Here is a 23,162-nt window from a genome sequence, read left to right as displayed (position 1 = left end):
TTCGAACTAAGTTAGTTCAAATTAGCGCTGTAGTGTAGACGTACCCTGCTTGACTTCACTCACCGCTGCCAGTGAGTGGGAGAAGGCAGACCCCTGCTGCCAATGCATGCTGCATCACTCAGGGGGAAAGGTAAGAGATGAGGCAGGGGTGGAGCAAGGATGAGGCTGGGGTGAAACAAGATGGAGGTGGTGAAGCAAGGGCAGAGAGGAGTGGCGCAAGGGTAGAGAGAGGGTGGAGCAAAGGCAGGGAGGGGCTGAGCAGAGACTGAGAGAGCTGGGGCTTGCGCGGGAGGGGAGGACCATATAGCTGGTGGCATCTCCACCCCCTTTCACCAGTCACCTCTGCCATATCCCATAAGACAGGGACACTCAGCTCTGCATGCTGCCCCATTTGCAGGCACCTCCCCTACAGCTCCCCTTAGAAGTTGCAGAGCTGATAGTTGGGGCAGGGGCAGCATACAGAGCTCCTGGCTGCCTCTTCTTCCAGGAGGTGCACAGAGCCACCATGCATGTGGAGCGATCAAGGCAAGCACCTAACCCAACTCCCCAGCTGGAGCACTGGATTAAAAGGTCTAATGGGCTGGATGTTCTGGCATTGTGCCCCCACCCTTACTGTCTATGGGCATGGGTTGTGCATGCTGATATATGTAACTTATACCTAATTCCTACCCAAAACACCATGCATATTAGACCAGCAGACTCACACTTAGTTACTGACATGTACCCTACATTGGCTCACACATCACCTCTGAATTTGTCCTGCTAAGTCCAAAGGAGACAGGTTGAAAGTTATTCTTAGTCTCAACTTTGAATTGGTCCCAGCAATGGAGTGAGTACTGAACAGGGTCTCAAGAGACCTGGGCTCTATTCCTAGCTGTGCCATTGCCCTGCTGAATGATCTTGCATTAGTCACTTCATCTCCTGGTACCTCCATTTCCCATCTGTAAAATGAAGATAATTATTTGTAAACCCAGTGAGATCTACTAATGGAAAGTGCTGTGAAAGAATAGCTGTTTCTAAGTGCCCACAAAATCTCATGGGACTATATATGGGTATGTCTACACTGCATCCCTAGTTCGAACTAGGGATGCAAATGGAGACAATCGAACTAGTTAATGAAGCGGGGATTTAAATATCCCGCGCTCCATTAACATGATCTCGCCGGCGCGCTAGTTCGAATCACAGCTGATTCGAACCAGGAAGTGCGCGCCGGGACGCGTTAGTTCGGACTAAAGCCCTTAGTCTGAACTAATGTTACTCCTCATTTTTTTACAGACTAACATGGCTACCCCTCTGAGAAAATAACCTGTAACCTGGCAGACTCTCCTCCCTCACCTAAAACTGGCATTCCTATCATTATAGCGCTGGGCCAAATGATCCCATTGCATTTTGTTCTGAGCACCGCAGAGCTGTTTTTGCAAAACCTGTGTTGGTAGAGGCCCTGTAGGTGGGAACAGGCCCCCTCAAGACAGAAGATTCAAAACCTTAAGGCTATGTCTAGACTGGGATGATTTCCCGGAAATTCTTTTAACAGAAAAGTTTTCCGTTAAAAGCATTTTCGGAAAAGAGCATCTAGATTGGCACAGATGCTTTTCCGCAAAAGCACTTTTTGTGGAAAAGAGTCCGTGCCAATCTAGACGCACTTTTCCACAAAAAAGCCCCGATCGCGAAAATGGCGATCGGGGCTTTTTTGCAGAAAACAAATCTCAGCTGTCTACACTGGCCCTTTTGTGCAAAAGTTTTGCGCAAAAGGAACTTTTGCCCGAACGGGAGCAGCATAGTATTTCCGCAAAAAGCACTGATTTCTTACAATAGGAAGTCAGTGCTTTTGCGGAAATTCAAGCGGCCAGTGTAGACAGCTGGCAAGTTTTTCCAGAGAAGCGGCTGATTTTCCGGAAAAACTGGCCAGTCTAGACACAGCCTAAAAGAACTGTTGCACCCTCAATGTGCTGTGCACAGATATTAACACTCCTGATACCTAGCAGAGCGCCTCATGCCCCATCTGCTAGCTAGAACTTCATGGAATTTCCCACAGGCCCACATTAACCTCATCCTTTGCTGAAACACCCATCACTCTTCCCTCCTTGGGCAAAGGAATGAGAAGAGTTGATATTTGGGGAAAGTCCTCTGTGGCACTGCTACTCACCTGCACGGGGTTACATCTCCAGAGTATCTCAAATGCCTTTTCTCCCCTTGCTTGTGGGTCTCAGCTTTCTACTCCAAGTAACAAGTGCTGCCTACTCCCCAGGCTGCTCACTCCTCATCCTACCTCTACACACCCCTCCCCTCCCCCCATGCATCCCTTTTCACATCTACCTTTGATCAAACACTTTCTTGGTTTGCATGTATAATGGGAAGATACTGAATGACTGCAGGGGAGGAAGCAAATCAAATGGGCCCATAAAGGACCTAGGACATTCCTGCACCAACTTTGTGAGACTGGTGCGTAGCTCAAATCCTGTGAAGAGCTGAGCTTCTACTGTAGGACATCAGTGGGGGATAAGGACACTCAGCAGGAATGGGTCATTGGTTGGAGACCACTTACTTAGCTTGCTAGGAACCCTGTAGAGGGCCTGAAAGGCATCATGACACTGGCCAAGAAGAATGCCTAAAACGAGGGAGGAGTCCAGAGACAAGTGTGGCAATAGGCAGCAGAATATAAGCCAGGGAATACTAATATGACAATGTACACTAACAAGATACATTATATAGGGCTCAATCATACAGGGAAGTAAATAGGAGTTGAGAGTACTCACTGCCTTGCAGCATTGGACCCTCAGGCATTGCTTTCATTGAATATGTTCAATATTTTCAAGTAGTTATTCAAGGCTGGTCTTATGGGTGGACAACATGCACAACCTCCCAGGGCACTGTGGTCGAGAGGATTAAAAGGTGAGAGTCCTGGGCTGGGGGGCAAGGTAAGCACCAGGGACAGTGCTCCCTGATTCTGCTTGGTGTCTCCTGTACTCACTCCAGATTGCCTGGGGCAGCCCACCCAACAGGATAGCCCTTCACCTGCCCCCAAATGCCTGTGGTGCAGGAGAGGACAGGACATATTTGGGCCTAGTGGTGAGCACAGCTGGAGGCGTACAGCACTGCCTGGAGCTGGGCAGTGATCAGGAATGGAGGCAACAGGGCTTCCTGGGCAGATTCCTGGCAGCTCAGGGAAACAGTCTTCAGGCCCAGGTATGTGCTGTGCTACTGGGATTCAGTTTGTTTCTCACAGTGCTACCACTCCCTCGTGCTTCTCACAGTTGCCAGCTGGGCATTCTTACTGCTTGTGCCATAGCTTGCGGTGCTACTGTGAGCACCCTTAGCATATGAGCTTCCCTTGCCATTTGTGGTGGCCTCTGCTGTAGATGAACAGTCCCTCCTGTAACTTGAAAGCTTCTCCAGTAAATTCAAGGTGTATGACCAAACTGTAGACCAAAGCTCAGAAAAAGGGAACCACAATACAAATTTGTCCAGGGTGCCACTTTTACTCAGGCCAGCCCTGTAGTTATTTATTCAAGTCAACAAATGGAAAATGGATGCAACACATTTGCTCTAGAGTGCATCAGGCTCACATCTGTATAACATGATGTAATTTATAATATATACTACATGCCTATAAGTCATATTTACAGCATACACCATATTCAATAGTCTCAACATGAATTTTATTTATACAGGTACTTAGTAACTACAGTAAACTTCCGATAATCCGGCACCTGAGGCAAGTTCTCAGCAATAGTACGATGGGGGAGGGACCAAAAGAAACAAGATGAAAAGTGCAAAATGGGACAGAGAGATACACCTTGATGAGTGTAGTGCTCTTATTTTAAATCTCTGCTTTTCTTCACCCACTGCTACTTCTCTCACATTATGCTGGGGCAGAAAGTGTGTGGCCATGTCTACACTAGGAAATTATTTTGAAATTACTAAATTTGGCTTATGAACTCCCAATTTAACAGATTCAAACTTGCATGTCCTCATTGCAGGGAAGCATTGAAATTAGTCCAAGGCAGGCTCCATTAACGTGAACACGCTGCTTTGGACTTAGAGCCTCAGGAAGTACTCTGGAGAGCTGCGGAAGGCCTCCCAGACGTCAATAAATTCAAATTAGTGGCACTGGAATGTCCATACTAACATTATTTTGGCCTTACAAGTTTGGAAGTAGTATTATTCCCCCTGAAAAGCAGGAATACGGAGTTAAATTCCACAGACCCTTATTTCAAAATAACAGGCTTGTTAGTGTGGACGCACTGCTTACTAATTCGAACTTGGGGGGTTATTTCGAACTAAGGGCCTAGTGTAGACCAGGCCTATGTGACTGACTTGGGATGTAATTGTAGACTGTGTGGAAGTAGTAAGGCTACATGAGGGTTTTGAATGAAGAGGTACAGGACCTGGTGATTTGAGTCTGGGAGGCTACACCACACATTAAAGAAGGCAACGGGCATCCGTGGAGGACACAGCGTGTGTAGCAAGGTTGGTATTACAGGCAGTGCTGAGATGATGGGGGAGGGACCAAAAGAAACAAGATGAAAGGTGCAAAATGGGACAGAGAGATGCAGGCCCTTAAATGAGGCATTTGAATTTGGTGCAATAGGTAGTGAAGTGCCAAGGGAAGCAACATGATCAAAAACAAAGACTAATGGGACAGAAATTAACTTTGCAGCAGAATCTTGGATCCCATAATTTTGAGCCTGAGGGGCAGGGAACAAAATTGCCAGCAGTTTAGAAGCAACAAGAGCTTGAAATGGTGAGGGGGGAGATGTCATTTATGACCATTCTGAACTTGAACTAGTTACAGACTATCCAGGATGTTACATCAGAAAAACAGCCAGACAACTGGGAGGAGAAGGTAGGTCACATGAGGAGCAATCAATTTGTGACAAGCAGTACAAAGATGGCAGTGAATCTATGCAAGCAGAGGAGAGTAAGGTGTAGGGAAGAGAAGGGTACCAAGGACAGGACCCAAGCTAAGCAAGAGGAGTAGGAGGAATCACATAAGAAAAAGTTGTTAAAACAGTCCTTGGAGAGTGAAAAGGATGACTATGAAAGCCAAGCCAGAAGAGGGTGTCAGAAATCAGAAGTATTGAAGAATACAGAGAGATCAGGGAGGAAGCAGAGTAGAGCGCATAAGATGTGGTGAGGAATGGACATCATTCCTAATGCATCTACTTTTGCCATTATCTGGCCACGACAATTCCCAAAGATCAATGTCTTTTTAAGATCCATATGAAAGGTGATAAAGTATAGGTGTAGCTGACATCTTGCTCACTGCTTGCTCCAGAAATTTAAATGTTTGAAAAACTATTTTAAGATGTAATTGCATAATATTGAGCAGTCACTGTATGTGAATGTCTAACCCACATTTGTCTATTACAAAGAACACAATGCAGCATTCACAGATTACTCCATCATGGGTGTTGTTTCAGCACACTATTGCTTCACCGCAATTTTATTTTTCCTTTTGATGTTCCTTTCCCGCTCCCCCCCCACAATGAAGCTTTGCATTTCTTCCACAATTTTTGATGTTGTTCCTCTTCATCCATTTCTTAATGGTTTTATTATGTGAGCTTATACATAACTTCTTGTTCTCTACATGAAGGCTGGCAGAAGAAAAATAAATTAAGTTGTCTATTGCAAAAAAATAATAATTTTTTTAAAGTAACTTATAAAAGGTAACACATATTTCAAAGCAACAAAACAACTTTGGTCTTAGGCATTGGGAGAGCAGCTTGTGATCATCGTGTTATCTTACTCCCAAACAGAACTAGTTAAATAGCTGAATTTTTCTGTTGGCTTGTTTGCTGTCTGTTCTACACTAAGGCTGTGTCTACACTGGGCCACTTATTCCGGAAAATCAGCCGCTTTTCCGGAATAAGCTGCGAGCTGTCTACACTGGCCCTTGAATTTCCAGAAAAGCAACAATGCTCTACTGTACAAAATCAGCCGCTATTCTGGAAAAACTATCCTGCTCCCGCTCGGGCATAAGTCCTTATTCCGGAACACTGTTCCGGAAAAGGGCCAGTGTAGACAGCCCATTAGTCTTTTCCAGAAAAGCGGCTGATTTTCCGGAATAAGTGGCCCAGTGTAGACACAGCCTTAGTGTAGAACAGACAGCAAACAAGCCAACAGAAAAAAATCTCGAAAATGGCGATCGGGGCTCTTTTCCGGAAAAGCGCATCTACATTGGCCACGGATGCTTTTCTGGAAAAAGGGCTTTTCTGGAAAAGCAGCCTGCCAATGTAGACGCTCCTTTTCCGGAAAAACTGAAAACGGAATAGTATTCCATTTTAAGCATTTCCGGAAATTCATGCCAGTGTAGACACAACCATTATGTTTGGTTTGTTTGAATGAAACTCAGACATATTTGGCTAATAGAAGAAGTCCATTTTGGGGTCAAATGAAACACTCCTATAATGCTGAAATATTTTGTCTTGACTTTTTTAAATGATTGTGTTTCAGGAGAAAGAGACAGTGGTGATGCTACCCTCCCTTCTAGCCCAGTGGTTAGGGTACTCCTCTGGGCTGTGAGAGGCTGAGGTTCAAATGTCTGTTCTAACATAGCTATTTGAATTCAGGCCTGCCCCATCCCAAGTGATTAACCTAACTACCAGCCTACAGAACTCTTCTCACTCTCTCTGGTCCAATGACCATTAAAGTATTTTATCACAAGAATAACACCTTCAATGGAGTGATAGGAAGACATCCACACTAGGATACCCTGTATCCAGAGGTGAACTTATGCACAAACTAAATAAGCTACAGCATAGGGCCTTAGTTTATAAGGGGCCTCTAAATCAAAAATATTACTAGTTTTAGTTGCATTTTCACCTATGTAATGGCATATATGTAAATACTAGGGGGTGGTGCCCCCTGCTCGTTATGCTTTCCAACCCCTCTCTCTCTGGAGGGGTAGGTGTCTGACTGGGGGCAGGGTGCAAGAGCAGGGGAAGGTGCAAAAGCATGTTGGGGGTAGGTGTCTGGCCAGTTGGAGGGTGCAAGAGCAGGCTGAGGGTGCGGAGTCTCAGTGGAAGGGATGTAAGAGAGGACTGGGGGTGCAGGGTCCCTATGGAGGGGGTCTGAGTGTGCAGGGTCTTGTTATAGGAGGTGTGTAAGAGAGGTGGAGGTGTGAGGTCTCGGCAGGATGGTGCATGAGGGGGTTGGTGGTGTGGGGTCTGGGCCAAGGAACTGTGTCAGGGGGTTGGGTTGTGGGAAGAGTGGGGAAAGGTGCATGGCAGGAGACCTCATGGCTCCCCTGCCCCCAGGTTAGGAGAAGAGGGAGGCCTCATGGCTCCTGTCCTGCCTGCAGCACCAGGGAGGGGGAGGAGAAGGCCTTGTGGCTCCTATCGCCTGGGAAGGGGAAGGGAGGAGGCCACGTGGCTCATGGCTTCTGCCCCCCCCCAAGAGCACCGGGGGGGAGGGGAAGCCACATGGCTTATGTTTCCAGACCCCCCCAGAGCAATGGGGAGGTGGAGACACAGAGGAGGCAGGGTGGTAGGAGGCAGGGCAGCTGAGGGCAGAGGGGTGGTAGGACACAGGCTGACGTGATGACATCACTCTGTCATCCCGCAGGATACTTTTTTGTAATATATAGAAAGAGATAAAACTTTATTATTCTATTTTCATTGTCCTTTCTGTTAGAATACTACCCATTTTTTAGTAATGCTTAACCTTGTCATAGTTTAGGGCCACAGCATGTCTTAATCTGGCCCTGCCTGTATCCCAGTGGGTAGGGCGCTCAGATGGGACAGGGAGACCCAAATTCAAAAACAAAAAGCTTACAAAGCCTAAGATGAATAGGTATGTTTCCATGACATTAAACTTAATTTAATGCTTGTATTTTAAGAATTACCTTGAGATATTACTAATCAAACGTGTTATTTTGGTAGTACATGACAGCAAAAAATGAAACTGAGTAGGAATGACTATAAAACGTAAGACTATTCTCATTTTCCATGTTGAGTGACATGCAAAAGCCACAAACATTAATGGTGATATATAGATTAGATTTTTTTTAATTAATTCAGCTTTAACAATCAATGGTGTAATGCAGGGAGGAAAAGTTTTTAAAATATATGGAGTCTTTTTATCCACTATCACATCAATTCTATTATGCTCCCATAATCAATGGAATGATACTGGTATGAAATTGGAATAACTCACTAGAAAATCATGCCCAAACATTTTTAACTTTTGCCAATGTCCCTTTAATATATCTTTATACAGAACACCACTTACATCACAGCTGGTAAGTTGCACACGCCATCATCTTTCTGGACTTCAAAACGTTTAACTTTTCTTAGCAGTCTTCTGGGCACATGGGGCGCTATTTCTGTGCAACAGTTAAAGGAGACTGGAAAGAGAGTAGCTAAAAGAATCAAAAGGGGAAAAAATCTTTTTAACACTGAAATAAATGGGACATGGTGCTGCCCATCTTGTCAAAGATTGGTAAAAAATGGCAGCTGGTGAGATTAGTCAGGTGTTTCTTTTGCTTGGGTCTTCTCACTACCACGACCACTACTCCTGCTATCACAGAGGTGGGCATATACCGGCCAATCCCCAGCAGCATTGGGGCTGAGTTGATCGGACGGCCCCAGCCAGAGAACCCCTGGTGGCAGAAGGGCCAGGCAGCAACAAGGAGGTCTTGGATGGGGAGCCCTGGGGAATCCCCAGTGGTAGCTGGACAGATGGCTTCTGAGCAGGGCTATTGGTGGCTCGTGGCCCCAGGAACCTCGAGGAACCCTGGTGGTAGCGTGTCCAACAGTAGGGTGGGAGCCCCAGCCTTGGGAGCCCAAGGCAGCCAGTAGGGGGAGCATTGACCTCCCCTAGTCCAGTAAACTACCTGCTTCAGGACTGCTCAGGTCCCAAGGGTGCCAAACAAGGGCAGTCCAATCTGTATTATGCAGCCCCTCTTTAAAATCCAATAAAACCCAAACTTTTATGAAAAGAACATTATTATGCACCAGTTATAGTTGTTAAGGGCAAAACACACTCACATAAAAGCAAGACAAGAACACGCTGTCAGAACTTTCATTGACACTTTTACAAGAAACTTCCACCTCCCATAGATAAACAAACACACATCTGATTTTTGTTACAATGCCAAACCTTGACTGTCCCTCTGCTGTTCACAAGAGCATTTTACTGATAATACATGAACTAGCACACATATATAAATGTATGTTGATGTTGCTGAGGTCAGAGTTAAGGTTTTTTCATTAGAATGTGATTTAGTTGGAGATAGAACAGGAATTTCCTATGGGTGTGTAGAATCTGATAAAGTGTTCACTGAGTGCTTATTAAAATGCAATAAGAAAAGTACATTTTCTTGCTGTAATAGATGGGTAAGTGTATTTTGCCTTCAAGCTAGGAGAATTAAAGGTCTCAGTATACCATATACTTGTACTGAGCATGCTGTTACACAAAGTAGAGACTTACCAATGACAGTACAGGCAGTGCCCGAGTTACGCGGATCCGACTTATGTCGGATCCGTACTTACGAACGGGGCTTTTCTCGCCCTGGAGGACGTGGGCGGCGGGACCGCCCAGACGCGCCGAGGTCCCGCCGCCCGCGTCCTCCGGGGCAAGAAAAGCTGCTCCACGTCTCCCTGGTCTGCTGGGGGGGGGGCCCAGCAGACCAGAGAGACGTGGAGCAAAGCTGCGGAGGACCCGGCCGGCAGGACCGCCCAGACGCGCCGCGGAGACCAGGGAGACCCCCCAGCAGACCAGGGAGACGTGGCACAAAGCTGATGAGGACCCGGGCGGTGGGACCGCGGCGCGTCTGGGCGGTCCCGCCGCCCACGTCCTCCGTGGCTTTGCTCTGCGTCTCCCTGGTGTGCTGGGAGGCCCCCCCCCCCGCAGACCAAGGAGATGCGGAGCAAAGCCGCGGAGGACCTGGGCAGCGGCACCGCAGCGCGTCTCAGTCCCTCTGCCTGCGTCTCCATGGTCTTCTGGGGGGAGGGGGCGCAGCTAGTGCACCCCCCCCCCCCAGCAGACCAGGCTTTTCTAGCAGACGCCTGTGGTAGAGCAGCTGGGGCGCTGCCGGTTGGTCCTGCAGCGCCGCTCCTCGGCGCTACTGGACCAACCCGGCAGCACCCCAGCTGCTCTGCCCCAGGAGTCCTGATTCAGCCGCTGCTGGTCAGTTTCAGCAGCGGCTGACTTGGGGACACCTGGGGTAGAGCACCTGGGGTGCTGCCCGGTTGGTCCCCGTAGCGCTAAGGTGCGGCGCTGCGGAGACCTACCGGGCAGCGCCCCAGCTGCTCTGTCCCAGGCGTCCAGATTCAGCTGCTGTTGAAACTGATCAGCGGCTGATTCCAGGAAGCCCGGGGCAGAGAAACTCTGCCTCGGGCTTCCTGTAGTCAGCCACTGGTCAGTTTCAGGAGCGGCTGAATCTGGACGCCAGTTCTGACTTAAGTACAAACCTACAGTCCCTATCTTGTACGTAACCCGGGGACTGCCTGTAGTTAACAAAAAGATACTGGAGGCTGCCCATTACAGATGGCTGAGGAAGGTACTGCACAGCTCATGCAAAGACAAAATAACAAACATAAGGATAAGGGAGTTGTCTGGAACTATCAGTAGATCAAACAGCAAGATATTCCTAATCCCCCTAGTCTTGTGGTATCCATTTGGGAGTCTTAACACAGAATCAAAAATAAAGTTGGTGCTTTGTACACTATCTTCAGTAGAGATAAATACAATAAATAAAATCTGCTTCCCCGACAATTGTTGTTTTTTATAAAATGTTGTATGTTCCAAACTGTGATGAAGAGAATGAAACCACTGTCCTTGAAGCTGCAACAACTATTGTACATGACATCTCTGGACCAGATGGGTCTGTCTAAAGCCACTTAGCTGCTCCTATCTTCCCATCCTTCCTCAGTTCCCCCTCCCTCAGGATCCTGGCCCCAGGGATTGGACGTGTCTACTCTGCAGCATTTTTCAAGAAAAACGGACATTTTCCCAGAAAAACAATGCTTTCATCCACCCTGCCATTGAGTTTTTTTGAGGATTGTGAAGGAAGGAGGATGGAGTGAGCAGGATGAGGCCTCAGAGAAGGGGCGGAGGGGGCAGAGCCTCAAAGAAGGGGCAGGAAGGAAGTGGGGGAAGGGTATTTGGGTTTGAAGTAAATCTTACATTGCACTTAAATTGAAAAAGATCTTGTGGTTTAAAAGGTTGAAGACCACTGGTCTAAAGTAAGGTAATAATCATTAGAGCTTATGGCTTGTAGAGGGGTGTAGAAAGTTACCTCTCACTTTTACATAACATTTATTTTGTGCTGTACAAAGATGTTATTTCCATCTTGGTTTGAAATAGAATCCCTAGATCACACTGGTGTCAAAGAAGCCTGAGGAGGAATGCTGATGGATTCTTCTAGATGTGGTGGAGAGGAGCATAGTGGTGCAGAAGCAATACTTCTACCCCCACTTGAAAGGATGCAATGTACACTCCCTTCCCATCTGTGCTGGGCTGCGAGGGTAAGGAGTAAGGCCAAGGCCGGGGCTGGTGCCAGTGGCTAACCTAAGACACTTGTGCCCCCTTTCCCTTTATGCACTCATGCAGGATCTGCCAGACTTATCCTTAAGTGTGATTTTAGGTTGTCTAGAGCAGAGGTGACAGGAAAGGTCACACACATACCCCAACACTGTGAGGAGAAGGGACAAGAGGCCAGCAGCCACAGGTCCAGAACCTCTCCTCTTCTGGCCACGCTGCTGCACCTTCCCAGGCAGCCTCCAGCCACACAGCCGTTTTTCCGACAAAACCTGAGTTACGTCCACACTGAAAGCGTATTCTTTTGCAAGTAAATTGAAAGAACAGAGGGCTTTTCCCGCAATTGGTAATCCTCATTCTACAAGGAAGAAGCTTTTTTGTGAAATAACTCTTTTGCAAAAAGGCGTGTGTGGATGGGGAGGAGGGGTTTTTTGCACAAGAAGGCTGTGTCTAGACTGCAGGATTTTTTCGAAAAAACTTCACCTGCGTCTAGACTACAGCCGCATTCTTTCGAAATTAAATCGAAAGAACGCGACTTTTCTTTCGATGGTGGTACTCCTCATTTCATGAAGAAGAATACCTTTTTTCGAAAGTGCTCTTTCGAAAAAAGGCGTTCTTGAATGCAAACAGGGCTTTTTCGAAAGACAGCATCCAGACTGCCTGGGTGCTCTCTTTCGAAAAAGCGGCTCACTTTTTCGAAAGAAGAGGTTGCAGTCTAGATGCTCTCTTTCGAAAGAGGCTTGCAGTCTAGACGTAGGCGAAGAGGCCTCCAGGAAATAACACAGGTGTCCTGGTGGCCACTCTGTCCAAATTAATCAGGACTCTATAGTTCCTATCTCCTGGCCCCTCTTAAAGCTGCAGGTTCCCTAGAGAAGCCTTGCGGCAGGAAGTCCAACAGAGAGCAGCAGCCTGAGCACACTGCTCTCCCTGCCACAGCCATGTCCACCTCTGAAGCCCCCCGCAATCTGCCTGGCCCTCGTCAGGAGCAGCCCCAGGCATCTGAGGACCCATTGAGGGGGGCCAAGAGGCATGCCCCATCATGGTCTGGCCCGGAGATCCAGTCCCTCCTCGAACTGTGGGGCAAGGAGGAGACACTCCAGGATCCCTGGGCCAAGTGGCAGAATGCCGATATTTATGGCCGGATGGCCGCGTCCCTGGTGGAGCAAGGACACTCACCCCGACCATGGAGCAGGTCCAGAGTAAAGTGAAAGAGCTCTGCCAGGGCTATGTTCGGGCCACCGAGCGCAGCTCCCACTCAGGGGCAGGACCCCACACCTGCCCCTACTACAGGGAGCTGCACCAGATCCTGGGGGATGGGGAAAGGTCTTCCCCACCCATCCTGGTGGTTGAGACTCCTGTCATTGTCCAGCTGAGGTCGCCCCAGAGGAGGAGCAGGAGGGCCAGGGCCAGTCGGTCACGCTGGAGGCAGGCACTGTGACCCTCTCCCTCAAGCTGGTTCCCATAAGCGAAGAAGACTCCCAGTCTTCCACGGACTCCTGGGAGGGATCTTCAGGTGAGTGGTCTTTGTCTCACACACAGAGTGTAGGAGGTGGGTACACACGGGGAGGGGAGCGAGTGTCGCGCAGGATGCTGTGGTCTGTGCACATGGAACCATGTGCTGCCTTACTATGAGGCACATGGACACAGCAGGCAGCCCTGGAGCATGCCTGGGATCCTGTACCCAGGCTTAGGGAAGGCTACACATGTCCTCCCATGGGGTGCAGGGAAGGGGCCGGCTGGAAGCAGACTAGCCACAATGGCACAGGCATGACCCCACACAGACAGAGGAGTGCAGCACACAGCACATGTGCATGCCTGCACATGTGAGGGCAGCACCCGCTCCTGCACACAGCACTGTGACCCGCACCTTTGTGGGGAGACCCCAGGGAGGAGGGCCAGGCTGCTCCTGGCTCCTCTGCTGCCCATGAGGGGATCCCACTGTGGCTGGATATTTCCCTTGGCTGCCTGTGCATGGGCCAGGGGCAGGGGAGGGAAGGGGTAGATGGGAATCATGGTCCTCTGGGCATATCGGGGCCCCTGGGAAACAGGGCCTGCTGTGCAGGCCACATATGGCCTTGCACCCGGGACATCCCCTTCTTCTGCTCTACAGACTGTTGGTTACTGCTCACAGAGGAGGGCACGGCCTCAGGGACAGCGTCTGCAAGGATGACTAACTGCCTATTCCTCTTGGCTATGTCTAGATTGCATCCCTTTTTCGTAAAAGGGATGCAAATTAGACGTATCACAATTGCTAATGAAACAGGGATTTAAATCTCCCCCGCTTCATTAGCATAAAAATGGCTGCCACTTTTTTCGGCATGGAGATTTGCCGGAAAAAAGCGCCAGTCTAGACGCGGATCTTTTGGAAAATAAAGCCTTTTCCAAAAGATCCCTTATCCCTCTTAAAATAAGGGATCTTTCAGAAAAGGCTTTATTTTCCGAAAGATCCGCGTCTAGACTGGCGCTTTTTTCCAGCAAAGCTCCGTGCCGAAAAAAAGTGGCAGCCATTTTTATGCTAATGAAGCAGGGGAGATTTAAATCCCCGCTTCATTAGCAATTGCAATACGTCTAATTTGCATCCCTTTTACGAAAAAGGGATGCAATCTAGACGTAGCCCTTATGTTTTGTGTTCTTCACAACCAGACCAGCTGGGACGAAAGGCTGAGCCATTCCACCACAGCCACCCACCAGAGCCCAGGGGATCTGAAGGCACGCCAGGGTGCACAAGGACTGATGCAGCAGCACATCATTGCTCTCCGTGACATCCACCATACCCTGGCGCACAAGTTCCGCACCAACCTGGAGTGATGGGAGCCTGCCTGGGACCAGCTGATGCAGCGGTGTGATAACATATGTGTTGTCATGTCCCCCTGACAGAACACGCGCCTGATGCTGCTGCTCCTGGCTTCAACCCTCCTGCCCCCCATGCTATGCCCATTCCCCCTCCGTCCCCCCCCTGCCATGCCTCTGCTCCCTCACCTAGCAATGCCCATGCCTCCCCACTGCAGCCCCCCCCCCATTTGCCCCTTTGTGGTCCCCATACCTGAGGTGGCACATCGAGCCACCTCCCTCCCAGTTCTGATCCCTCCTCCCCATGCCCACCTTTTCTGAATCTGTCATTAACAGGGCTCGCCAAGCGACGGCGAGCCTCGCTCACCAACCGCATGCTACCACACACTGCATGCGCAGACCGCGCTACGCATGCACTCACTGCGCTGTGTGGCCACACCGGGCTTAAATCTACTCACCGGGTGAGTAGATTACGTTAATTGTCGAGCCCTGGTCATTAATACAGACTGCTTTTTTTGGAAAACCAAACAGGTGTGTTTATTTAGCAGTCAGGGAAGGGACAAGGGGAGGGGTTGTGGTGGAGAAGGGATACAGCAGCAAGCTAGATGCCGCTATTTGGAAGGCACTGGGGAAAGTTTGTGGGGTGCTTGAGAGAACCTCTTCCTCAAGGCTTCCTAGAGGCACCCCCCCCCCACCCCCCAACTGATGGGCCTGGCAGATGGCAGCTGTCCAGGGCTGCTCGAACGCTCGGCCCGCGCAGACAGCATCTACCCCACCACCCTGGGAGGAAGGCCTCCCCCTTCCTCTCCACAATATTGTGAAGGACACAACATGCTCCCCTACGTCCAGGTGCGTGGAGGTGGCACCGGAAACGTGCCTTGAGGCGGCCAAAGGCACACTCCACCTGGATCCTGGCCTGGTTCAGGTGGGCATTAAACAGGTCCCTGCTGGGATCCAGGTGGCTGGTGTACAGCTTCATGAGCCACGGCATGAGGGGGTATGCCAGTCCCCCACTATTCACAGAGGCATGTGCACATCCCCGACTGCAAAGTCCCGGCAGGGGAAAAATGTGCCTGCCCCCAGCTTACGGTACAGGTTTGAGTTCCTGAACACGTGGGCATCATGTGCCCTGCTCTACCACTCGACAAAAATGTCAGCAAAATGTCCCCTGCAGGACAACGGAAAAGTAGCCCTTCTGATTTATGTACTGGGCTACTCGATGGTCTGGTGCATGGATGGGGATGTGGGTCCCATCGATTGCTCCCTGCAATTCGGGAACCCCAGGGCATTAAGTCTGTGTGGGAGACCTGGATGCGACCTTGGCCGGATAACCCTCCTCTGCAGGAGAGAGTTGATGGCCCTCACCACCTGCAGAAGGAGACAAAGAAACACACCAAACAGAGAATGAAAAAGAGGGGGTGCCTGAGCCCTTGGGAGGTGGCTGCCCTGCTCCCCTCCCCAGGCTGCCCTTGCCCCCCCAAACACCCCAGGAGCCACCTCCTATGGTGCTGCTTCCCCCCCCCCCCAGCAGCAGGATTGTGTGAGGGCGGGATGGCACAAGCCCCCAGGGATGGGGCTTCCCACCCCCACAGTCCCCAGGCCCCCTCTCCCAAGGGTCCCCCTTATCCAACACTCCCCACCTCATACAGGGACTGCAGCCCACAGTGCCTTACCTCCATGAGAAGAGCCTCGACGGTGGACTTCCAAACTCCAAATTGGTTGCCCCCTGACCAGTAGCTGTCGGGGGTGGCCAGCTTCCAGAGGGCGATTGCAACCCGCTTCTCCACGGGGATAGTGGGTGGCAGGTGGGTGTCACATCTCCAGAGGGCAGGGGTGAGCGAAGCACACAGTTCGAGAAAGGTGGCCTTCCGCATGCAGAAGTTGTTGAGCCACTGCTGGTCATCCCACTGCTCCATGACCAGCCGGTCCCACCAGTCTGAACTGGTGTCCAGCCTCCAGAACCTTCTCTCTACAATGGGGTGTGGTAGCCAGAGTGGAGCAGCCACAGCCACAGCAAGGGACCCTAGCATGAGCTTGGGGTCCAGGTCCTGCAGGACCAGGAAGGTGACCGGCACGAAGTGCTGCAGAAACTGCAGTATGACCGTGTGTGGCCTTCGCATGTCCTGGGGCAGCTCCGGCTCCATGGCAAAAAAGAACAAAGCTGTGGTGTCCAAAAAATAATCCCAGGGCAACCACAGCAGGCTCTGTGAGAACGTTGCTATCCCTAACGTTGCTATCCCTCAAAGAGGTAGCAAGCATGCAGCAGCGAAACAGCTGTCCGGGGGGTCCCTTTAAGCGCGTGTTTCTGCAAGGGCTCTGGCACAAGCACTCGGAAGTAAGTGGGGACCTAAAGCCCTGGCTAACGCGGTTCTGGGTGGCCTTTTATGAGAAAGCGTGTCCAATGAATCTGGACGCTCTCTTTCGAAAAAGTGCATCGCCTTTTCAATGTGCTTGTGTGGGGACACACTCTTGCGCAATAATTTTTTTTTTTGAAGATCTCTTCCGAAAAAAGGCTCTTGCGCAAGAAGCCTGTAGTCTAGACATAGCCTGGGAGAGGAGACACAGCCCAAGCCCCCTCCACCACCAGGCGATGGGTTGGGAGGGGAGGAAAGGGGAATGGATGAGGCAGCATAGCAGTGCTCTCCTGAGTCCCAGGAAACCTCCGGCCCTGCTGCCTGGGATGCTGCCCCGTACACTGCAGCGCAGGGAGGCAGAGCAGTCCTGTCCATTGGACAGTTCAGGGTAGCCGGGGATTGCTCCAGCCAGGCTGGAATGGTCCCCTGCCCAGGATCCCACTTACTCGGTTAACCAGTAAACCAGTTCATTGATTAAATGGGATTTCACATCCCTAGCCCAGGGCAGCCCAGGGGACTAGTGGGAGGCATGCCACAGGCAGCAGGTGGCAGTCCCGGCACTCACTGGCAATGATGGGACATGCTGCCAGGGACTCTGGTTGCTACCCAGTGCAGCACAGTGGGACAGACGGACACCCTCCTCACCCCGTGCAATGTGAGATAGAGAAGAGATGGGATGGGGAAAGCGTGTGGGCCCGGAGCTAGGGGTGCTGCAGTGAGGAGTCACATGGAGGGGAGGAGACACCTGCCCCCTTTTGTGTCCCTCTCCACTAGACACCAATGAGTCCAACAGTTACTAGAAGAAAAAAAAACTGAAGTTTGGCCTGCCCTGGCCTTTCAGTCCTTCCTCTGCCTCATCATGTTTTACCTGCCTCGTCGGCTGTCAACAACACAGACAAGCCATTCCGTTCCTGCTTCATCCAGGCCAGGATTCAGGCCCAGTGTGGTAACACTGCCACAACTAACAAGCTGTAACTAGTGCATGGCTGTGTGGGACTAGCAGGCGCAGTGAGGAATCCCCAGTGTTTTGTCTTCTCTCTGTCACAAGGGGAAATGCCCTGTTTGTGTCATTATTTCTGCAGAAATTATGAACATTGATCCTGTCTCCTGCTTGGGGACTTTCACCAGGGAGACAATTGTTTGTTACAAGCTATTGTTCCCTTTGTTTATAAAGAGCTGAATTATCCAATTATGCACAAGAATCCATCACAAGGTTGTTCAAGAAATTTCAGGCAATTCCCCACCACACAGTGCTCCTGATTTTTTAGGCCAGATCCATGGAGGAGCAAGGAGCCCTTTAACCACATATGCATCCCAAAAATTGCTGGAAAATCTCAATGATTTCTCACCATACAGTTCCAAAGCAGTATTTCCTGGTCTTTCCCATGGCAGCATAGCCCACTGAAATGCTTAAAAAACAACTAATAGTCTAGCAGCACTTTAAAGACTAACAAAACATGTAGATGGTATCATGAGATTTCGTGGACACAATCCATTCAGATGAATGGAGTATTAAAAGCTCAGATCCAAGAATAAATAGAGGAAAGGGGTAGGGAGGAAGGAAGGGGGAAAATAGTAAATTAGAGTGTTCAAGTTATAAGAAGCTAATAGAGAAGGCACAAATTGTACTGTGTTGGTAAACACTGACCAGGATACTGACTTGAAGCATCCTGGTCAGTCTTTACCTTTCTCTGAAAGGAGTCGGAAATCAAGGTATGTCTGTTTACACAGCAGTGTTATTGTGGAATAATTGACATTATTCCAAAATAACATCGTGCGTGTGTATTCTACAAACCTTTATTTCAAAATACTGTCACGGTGGAGGACTTCATACTCCACTCCTGTAACCCTCATTTCACATGGAGTAAGGGAAGCTAAAGGAAGAGTGTTCTTTCTTCAACTTCCTGCTGTGTAGACAGCGCCAAAAGCCAAATTAAGCTATTTGGACTTAAGCTACGCAACTGATGTAGCTAAAGTTGTGTAGCTTATTCCAACTTGAGACCTGCTGTTTAGAGGGGATTTCTTGTTCTAAAGTCTTGCTAGAATTTCTCACTGGAATTTTGCAAGTTTTTCCAGGGATAATAAAGGAAAACAGCTTCCCAGAAGCTCTGTTCACCCTTCAGCTGCTGACAAGAAGCCACATCTTGTGGAAGGAGAAGGAAACTAAGCACAAATGAAGGGGGGAGGATAAGGAGCAACTGAACAGGAAAGAAGTCAAAGTATGAAAGCAAAGGAGGGGGAAAAAACATCTCCTCAAGCCTCCTCAGAAATTTTTTATTTTTAATGTCTACAGTGTTCCAAATATGCTGAAGACCTTGCAAACACATACAGAGACCCACCCTGGGCCTGGAGAGGTTCCAGTCTCATCCTGCAAACACTTATTGCTGATTATGACTTACCATGGGACTATGAGACTATAAACAATGACAAACACTCCATTTGGTACTGGTAGATGTGTGGGTCACCTACTTCAGGAGTTCTTAAACTTCATGGCGTCCCTTTCTGACAACAAAAATCACCACCCAGAAGGGGGAACTGAAGTGTGAGCCTGCCCAAGTCCCACCACCCTGGGCCAAGCGGGGGCCCTGTAATCTGAGCACTACCACTCCACCCTGGCTGGTGGGGCTCAGGCTTTGGCTTGGTCCCTGGCCCCAGCCCACAGCAAGTCTAAAGCCAGCCCTCGTGATCCTGTTAAAACAGGATTGTGACTCACTTTGCAGTCCCAATCCACAGTTTGAGAAATGATGATCTACAATTAGCTCAGCTGATTAAATGTTTGCAGGATATAGCCCTAATATAAAAATATACCGGACTACTTAAATAATTTCTATTTTTAAATATAATTCTCCTTCCTTGTCCTTTCTTATACTGTCCATTCATGTTTACAACCATTTGCTTCACTTTAGCTGTTAAATTCACTCATTGCTTTGTGACTGACTGACTGGTGATAGCCTTTACCACTTGCTTTTTAACTCTTATTTTAACTCTTATTTTAACTTTGAGGGGGTGAGAAGGTAAGCTGTCATTTTGTACAAGTTTTTTTATTATTTTTTTATTTTCTGTATATTAACATTAATTATTCTTCTAATCCTTTGCCATTTATCACTCATTTGCCAATCCTTAGCAAGCAATTAGTCCCTCAATGTTCTTTCCTTTGGCTGAGGAAGTACAACCGCTGTCCTAAAATCACACCCTGGAACATCCAAAAGACACAAGCACCACTTCCCCAGCCTAAAATAAACAAAATTTGCATCCACTATCTCTGAAATACTCTATGCAACCTACTGGATAATGAATCTCCAGTCTTTGCCTTGATACAAAAGAACACACTGATATTACTTTGGCCACCAGAGGGCTCTCATGTATACCACTGAACAGAAGTCAAATATGTGGCAAATCACAAGGAAAAGAAATCCACATATATTTGAATATTAAGAACCAGATCTTATTCTTTCATCTGTTCTGCTCCCATGGAAGTAAATAGAGTGTAGCAGAGGCATAATATGGCTCAAAGCCTATAAAGCTCTTACAATATCCTCCAGTGCAGTGTTTCTCAACCAGTGGTATGAGTACCCTTAGGGGTACTCGAGAGAAGTCTGGGGGGGGGGGGGGGAGGGTACGTCAACACAACTGAAATTTGGAGATCACCGAATTTTTATTTTAAGTTTTACGGTGCTTTATTATTTTTGTACTTTTTACACCCAAAAATTTTGTCACCTGCCTGGCTACAATTAAGTTGTTTAAACAAATGTGTTGCATTGGTAGAAAAAAAAGTGTGAAAACTGTAGGTTCTGGGGGTACATATAATTTTTTTAAAGGGGTACTTTAATAAAATAAGGTTGAGAAACACTGCTCTAGTGGACTACTATGTTTATAAGACTTCATGAAAATCTGCCTTTAAATATTGGGTTATTAAATTCAGAGTAAACTTGTCTTTGTCACCTAAGTATTTTTCTAAGTCATACAGATCTATCTGGGATAGAGAATAAAAGAACACATTTAAGATGACATCTTCTGCACTCTTATTTGTATACCCTACTCCATAGTGTGGAAGCACATGCACATCCAGCAACTATACTTGCAAAACTGTTCACACAAGCCTCTGCTGTCCAACAGGAGCAGAGGCCATTTTGGCAGGGTAGAATTTTTAGGTAAATGTTTCTACCTGCTTGTGGCATAATCTTGCTAGGTATTGAGGGCCTTTCTATACACAAGCTTCAGCGGGGTAGCTGAGTTAGTCTGTAACAGGAAAAACTTAAAGAAGTAGTGAGTTGTGCCCACAAAATCTCATGATACCATCTACATGTTTTGTTAGTGTTTAAAGTGCTACGAGACTATTTGTTGTTTAAGTTTTTTTCTATACACAGTCATAGTGCACAGCAAGCCAGGGTATAAATCTGCACTGCCCAAAGTTGCTGAGCACTAATTGGCTATGTGAAGTCAACTACCCTGCACTAAAAGTTCTGTAGTGTAGTTTGATGGACTGCTGTTTGAAACTCTGCTCTTGCTGAAGTCAATGGGAGTTGAAAACTCTCAGTATCTCAGAGGATCAAGTTCTTGTCTCTCTCAAATTTGGTAAAGATTTTAATATCACAGAGTATAACAGGTTGATATTGTAATATAAAATTACAAGGAAAAAAATGATGACTGTCAGGGCTTGAAAACTCTAGGTATATGGACCTAACTCATGTATGCATAGTTATCACTAAGCATGATTCATGATTGTGCAATTTTGCTACTGTTAAAATGGAAGAAAATGAAAATCAGTTTTTCTATATTTTAGCTATAAAATCCTACTTAAACATGGCATTTATCTCACTGAGTGTACATGACTTTTTAGAGAATGAGGATTAAATCTGCAACCAAAGTGTCATACAGACACTCCTGCATGTGAATAACTGCAACAGGATTCCTTGTTTATTCAGATTAACTGTCCCAATTGCTCCAAAGATCAGTGAAAATGGTAACATTTACTGGGGCAAATATTGTGCTGTACTGATTCTTTCTGAAGACATGGCATTTCCTTGTTTAAACCAGTTTACAAGAAGTTTCCCAGTCTAAACATTCACCTGCCCTTGATTTTACAAATGATAATTTGCTAAATTATAGGAGTGAAATCCTAACCCCAATGAAGTCAAGGAGTATTTTACCACTGGAGTCAGGATATCATGCTTAAAGTTCTCCCAGTTTTCTGTACAGAAATTAAAACCAAAAGTAATAACCTTCAAGTACTTGCAGTTCCATGGCTATAAACCAGCTCCAGTTCCACAAAGAAACGCTTTGCCTAATGTTATTTTTTAAAGGGGATAAGGTCTACTATGAATGTAGCAAATAGACAATGTACAATGACTTACCCTCAGATGTCTGAACAACCACAAATGCAAGAAAAAAGAGAGTGACTAGTTTCAAATCCATTCCTTCCAACTGCTGCAGAACTGACTGTAATAGACCAGGTTGTAAGTCAAAGGAAACAAAGGTGAGCCTACCTCTTGGACTGCAGTAAAAGAAACTAACTTTAAAGCTCCACCCTTTGCAGATGCTGCAAGTGGGTTTAAGCTGCAAGGTACTAAGCCAGCAGTTCTCAAACTTTTTGGGCTCCGGAGCCCTTTACATGCGTAAAAATTTATGCAGAGCCCCAGCCGTCCACTGATTGTATGTGTTGTACCCATCGATGTTTCCAGTTTGTCAAGCTAGCGGAGCCCCTGGAGATGTGTTGCGGAGCCTTGGGGTTCTGCGGAGCACAGTTTGAGAAACACTGTAATAAGCACTTTGGTGTGATTTAGCAAAACACTTCAAAATTTTATGCTTGTAAACAGTCCCATTGACTTCTGTAGGACTACTCACATGCTTTTAACTTCAGGCACAGGTTTAATACTTTTACTGGATTGGGTCAGGGAATTCTTGCAGGAAATCCACTTCTGTGTTCTTACCTCTCTATCTTTCTTCTGTGATGGATCTAGCAGCTGCCCACACTTTGGTGGAAGGGTCAGGGCTGGAGCAAACCCCTCCTCCTCCCCAGTCTTTCATGGCTGGCAGCTGGGAACTCTGGTGCTGCAGCAGTGGAAGCTGGGAATCTAGAAATGGGAGACCCTACTGGCCAGGTCACCAACAGGAAGAAGCAAAAAGTTGCCTGGATATGGGCCAGTATCAGCGGCCAGTTCTTATAGGTGCACTGCACTGGTCCACTTTCACCTCTGGGGAAGGCAGAGCTGATCGCTGTGCATCTTGGGATTCCCTCCAAGTTCTCCCACATCCTCCCCAGCTGGCTGGAGCAGCATCATGAGTATCTCTGAGTGCGCCATACTGAGGAATGTCAAAGCAGCACAGCAATCTGTCCCCTTGCCTCTGCAGCAGCAGTCTGCCTGTGTCGGTGTTCCTAGCGCAGAGCAGAACAGAAGTTTTACAATGGTTTGTGTTTTGTTTGTTCCCCAAACAGAGCAGCTCACTCAGAAACTCCCCCCAACTTTGAAAGGGGAGGGGTGCATGCTTGCAGGGCAGCAGAGATCAAAACAGTGATCAGGGCTATTAGGGCAG

At 48.0% G+C, this 23,162-nt stretch overlaps 1 protein-coding gene and 1 long non-coding RNA gene across 2 annotated transcripts in view; one reads left to right on the top strand and one right to left on the bottom strand.

Moving 5' to 3' along the window:
* Positions 1–14,767, top strand: part of LOC112544107 (uncharacterized) — a 27,065-nt gene extending 12,298 nt beyond the window's left edge. Inside the window, exons 4-5 of the long non-coding RNA XR_012904930.2 lie at positions 12,854–12,997; positions 14,128–14,767. This is a non-coding gene — a long non-coding RNA (uncharacterized LOC112544107). The remainder of the gene's footprint in view (positions 1–12,853; positions 12,998–14,127) is intronic.
* CCL28 (C-C motif chemokine ligand 28) lies at positions 3,343–23,162 on the bottom strand. Its single transcript, XM_089779408.1, is given in 4 exon segments — positions 3,343–5,481; positions 5,483–5,597; positions 8,233–8,362; positions 21,983–23,162. Coding segments are annotated over 4 exon segments (360 nt in total). The 5' UTR covers positions 22,044–23,162; the 3' UTR covers positions 3,343–5,427.

This window comes from Pelodiscus sinensis, chromosome 6 (genome assembly GCF_052426305.1).
Source record: "Pelodiscus sinensis isolate ZL-2025 chromosome 6, ASM5242630v1, whole genome shotgun sequence".
NCBI lineage: Eukaryota > Metazoa > Chordata > Testudines > Trionychidae > Pelodiscus > Pelodiscus sinensis.
Note: the sequence above shows the minus strand (reverse complement) of the source record. Positions and strands in the feature narration are given on the sequence as shown.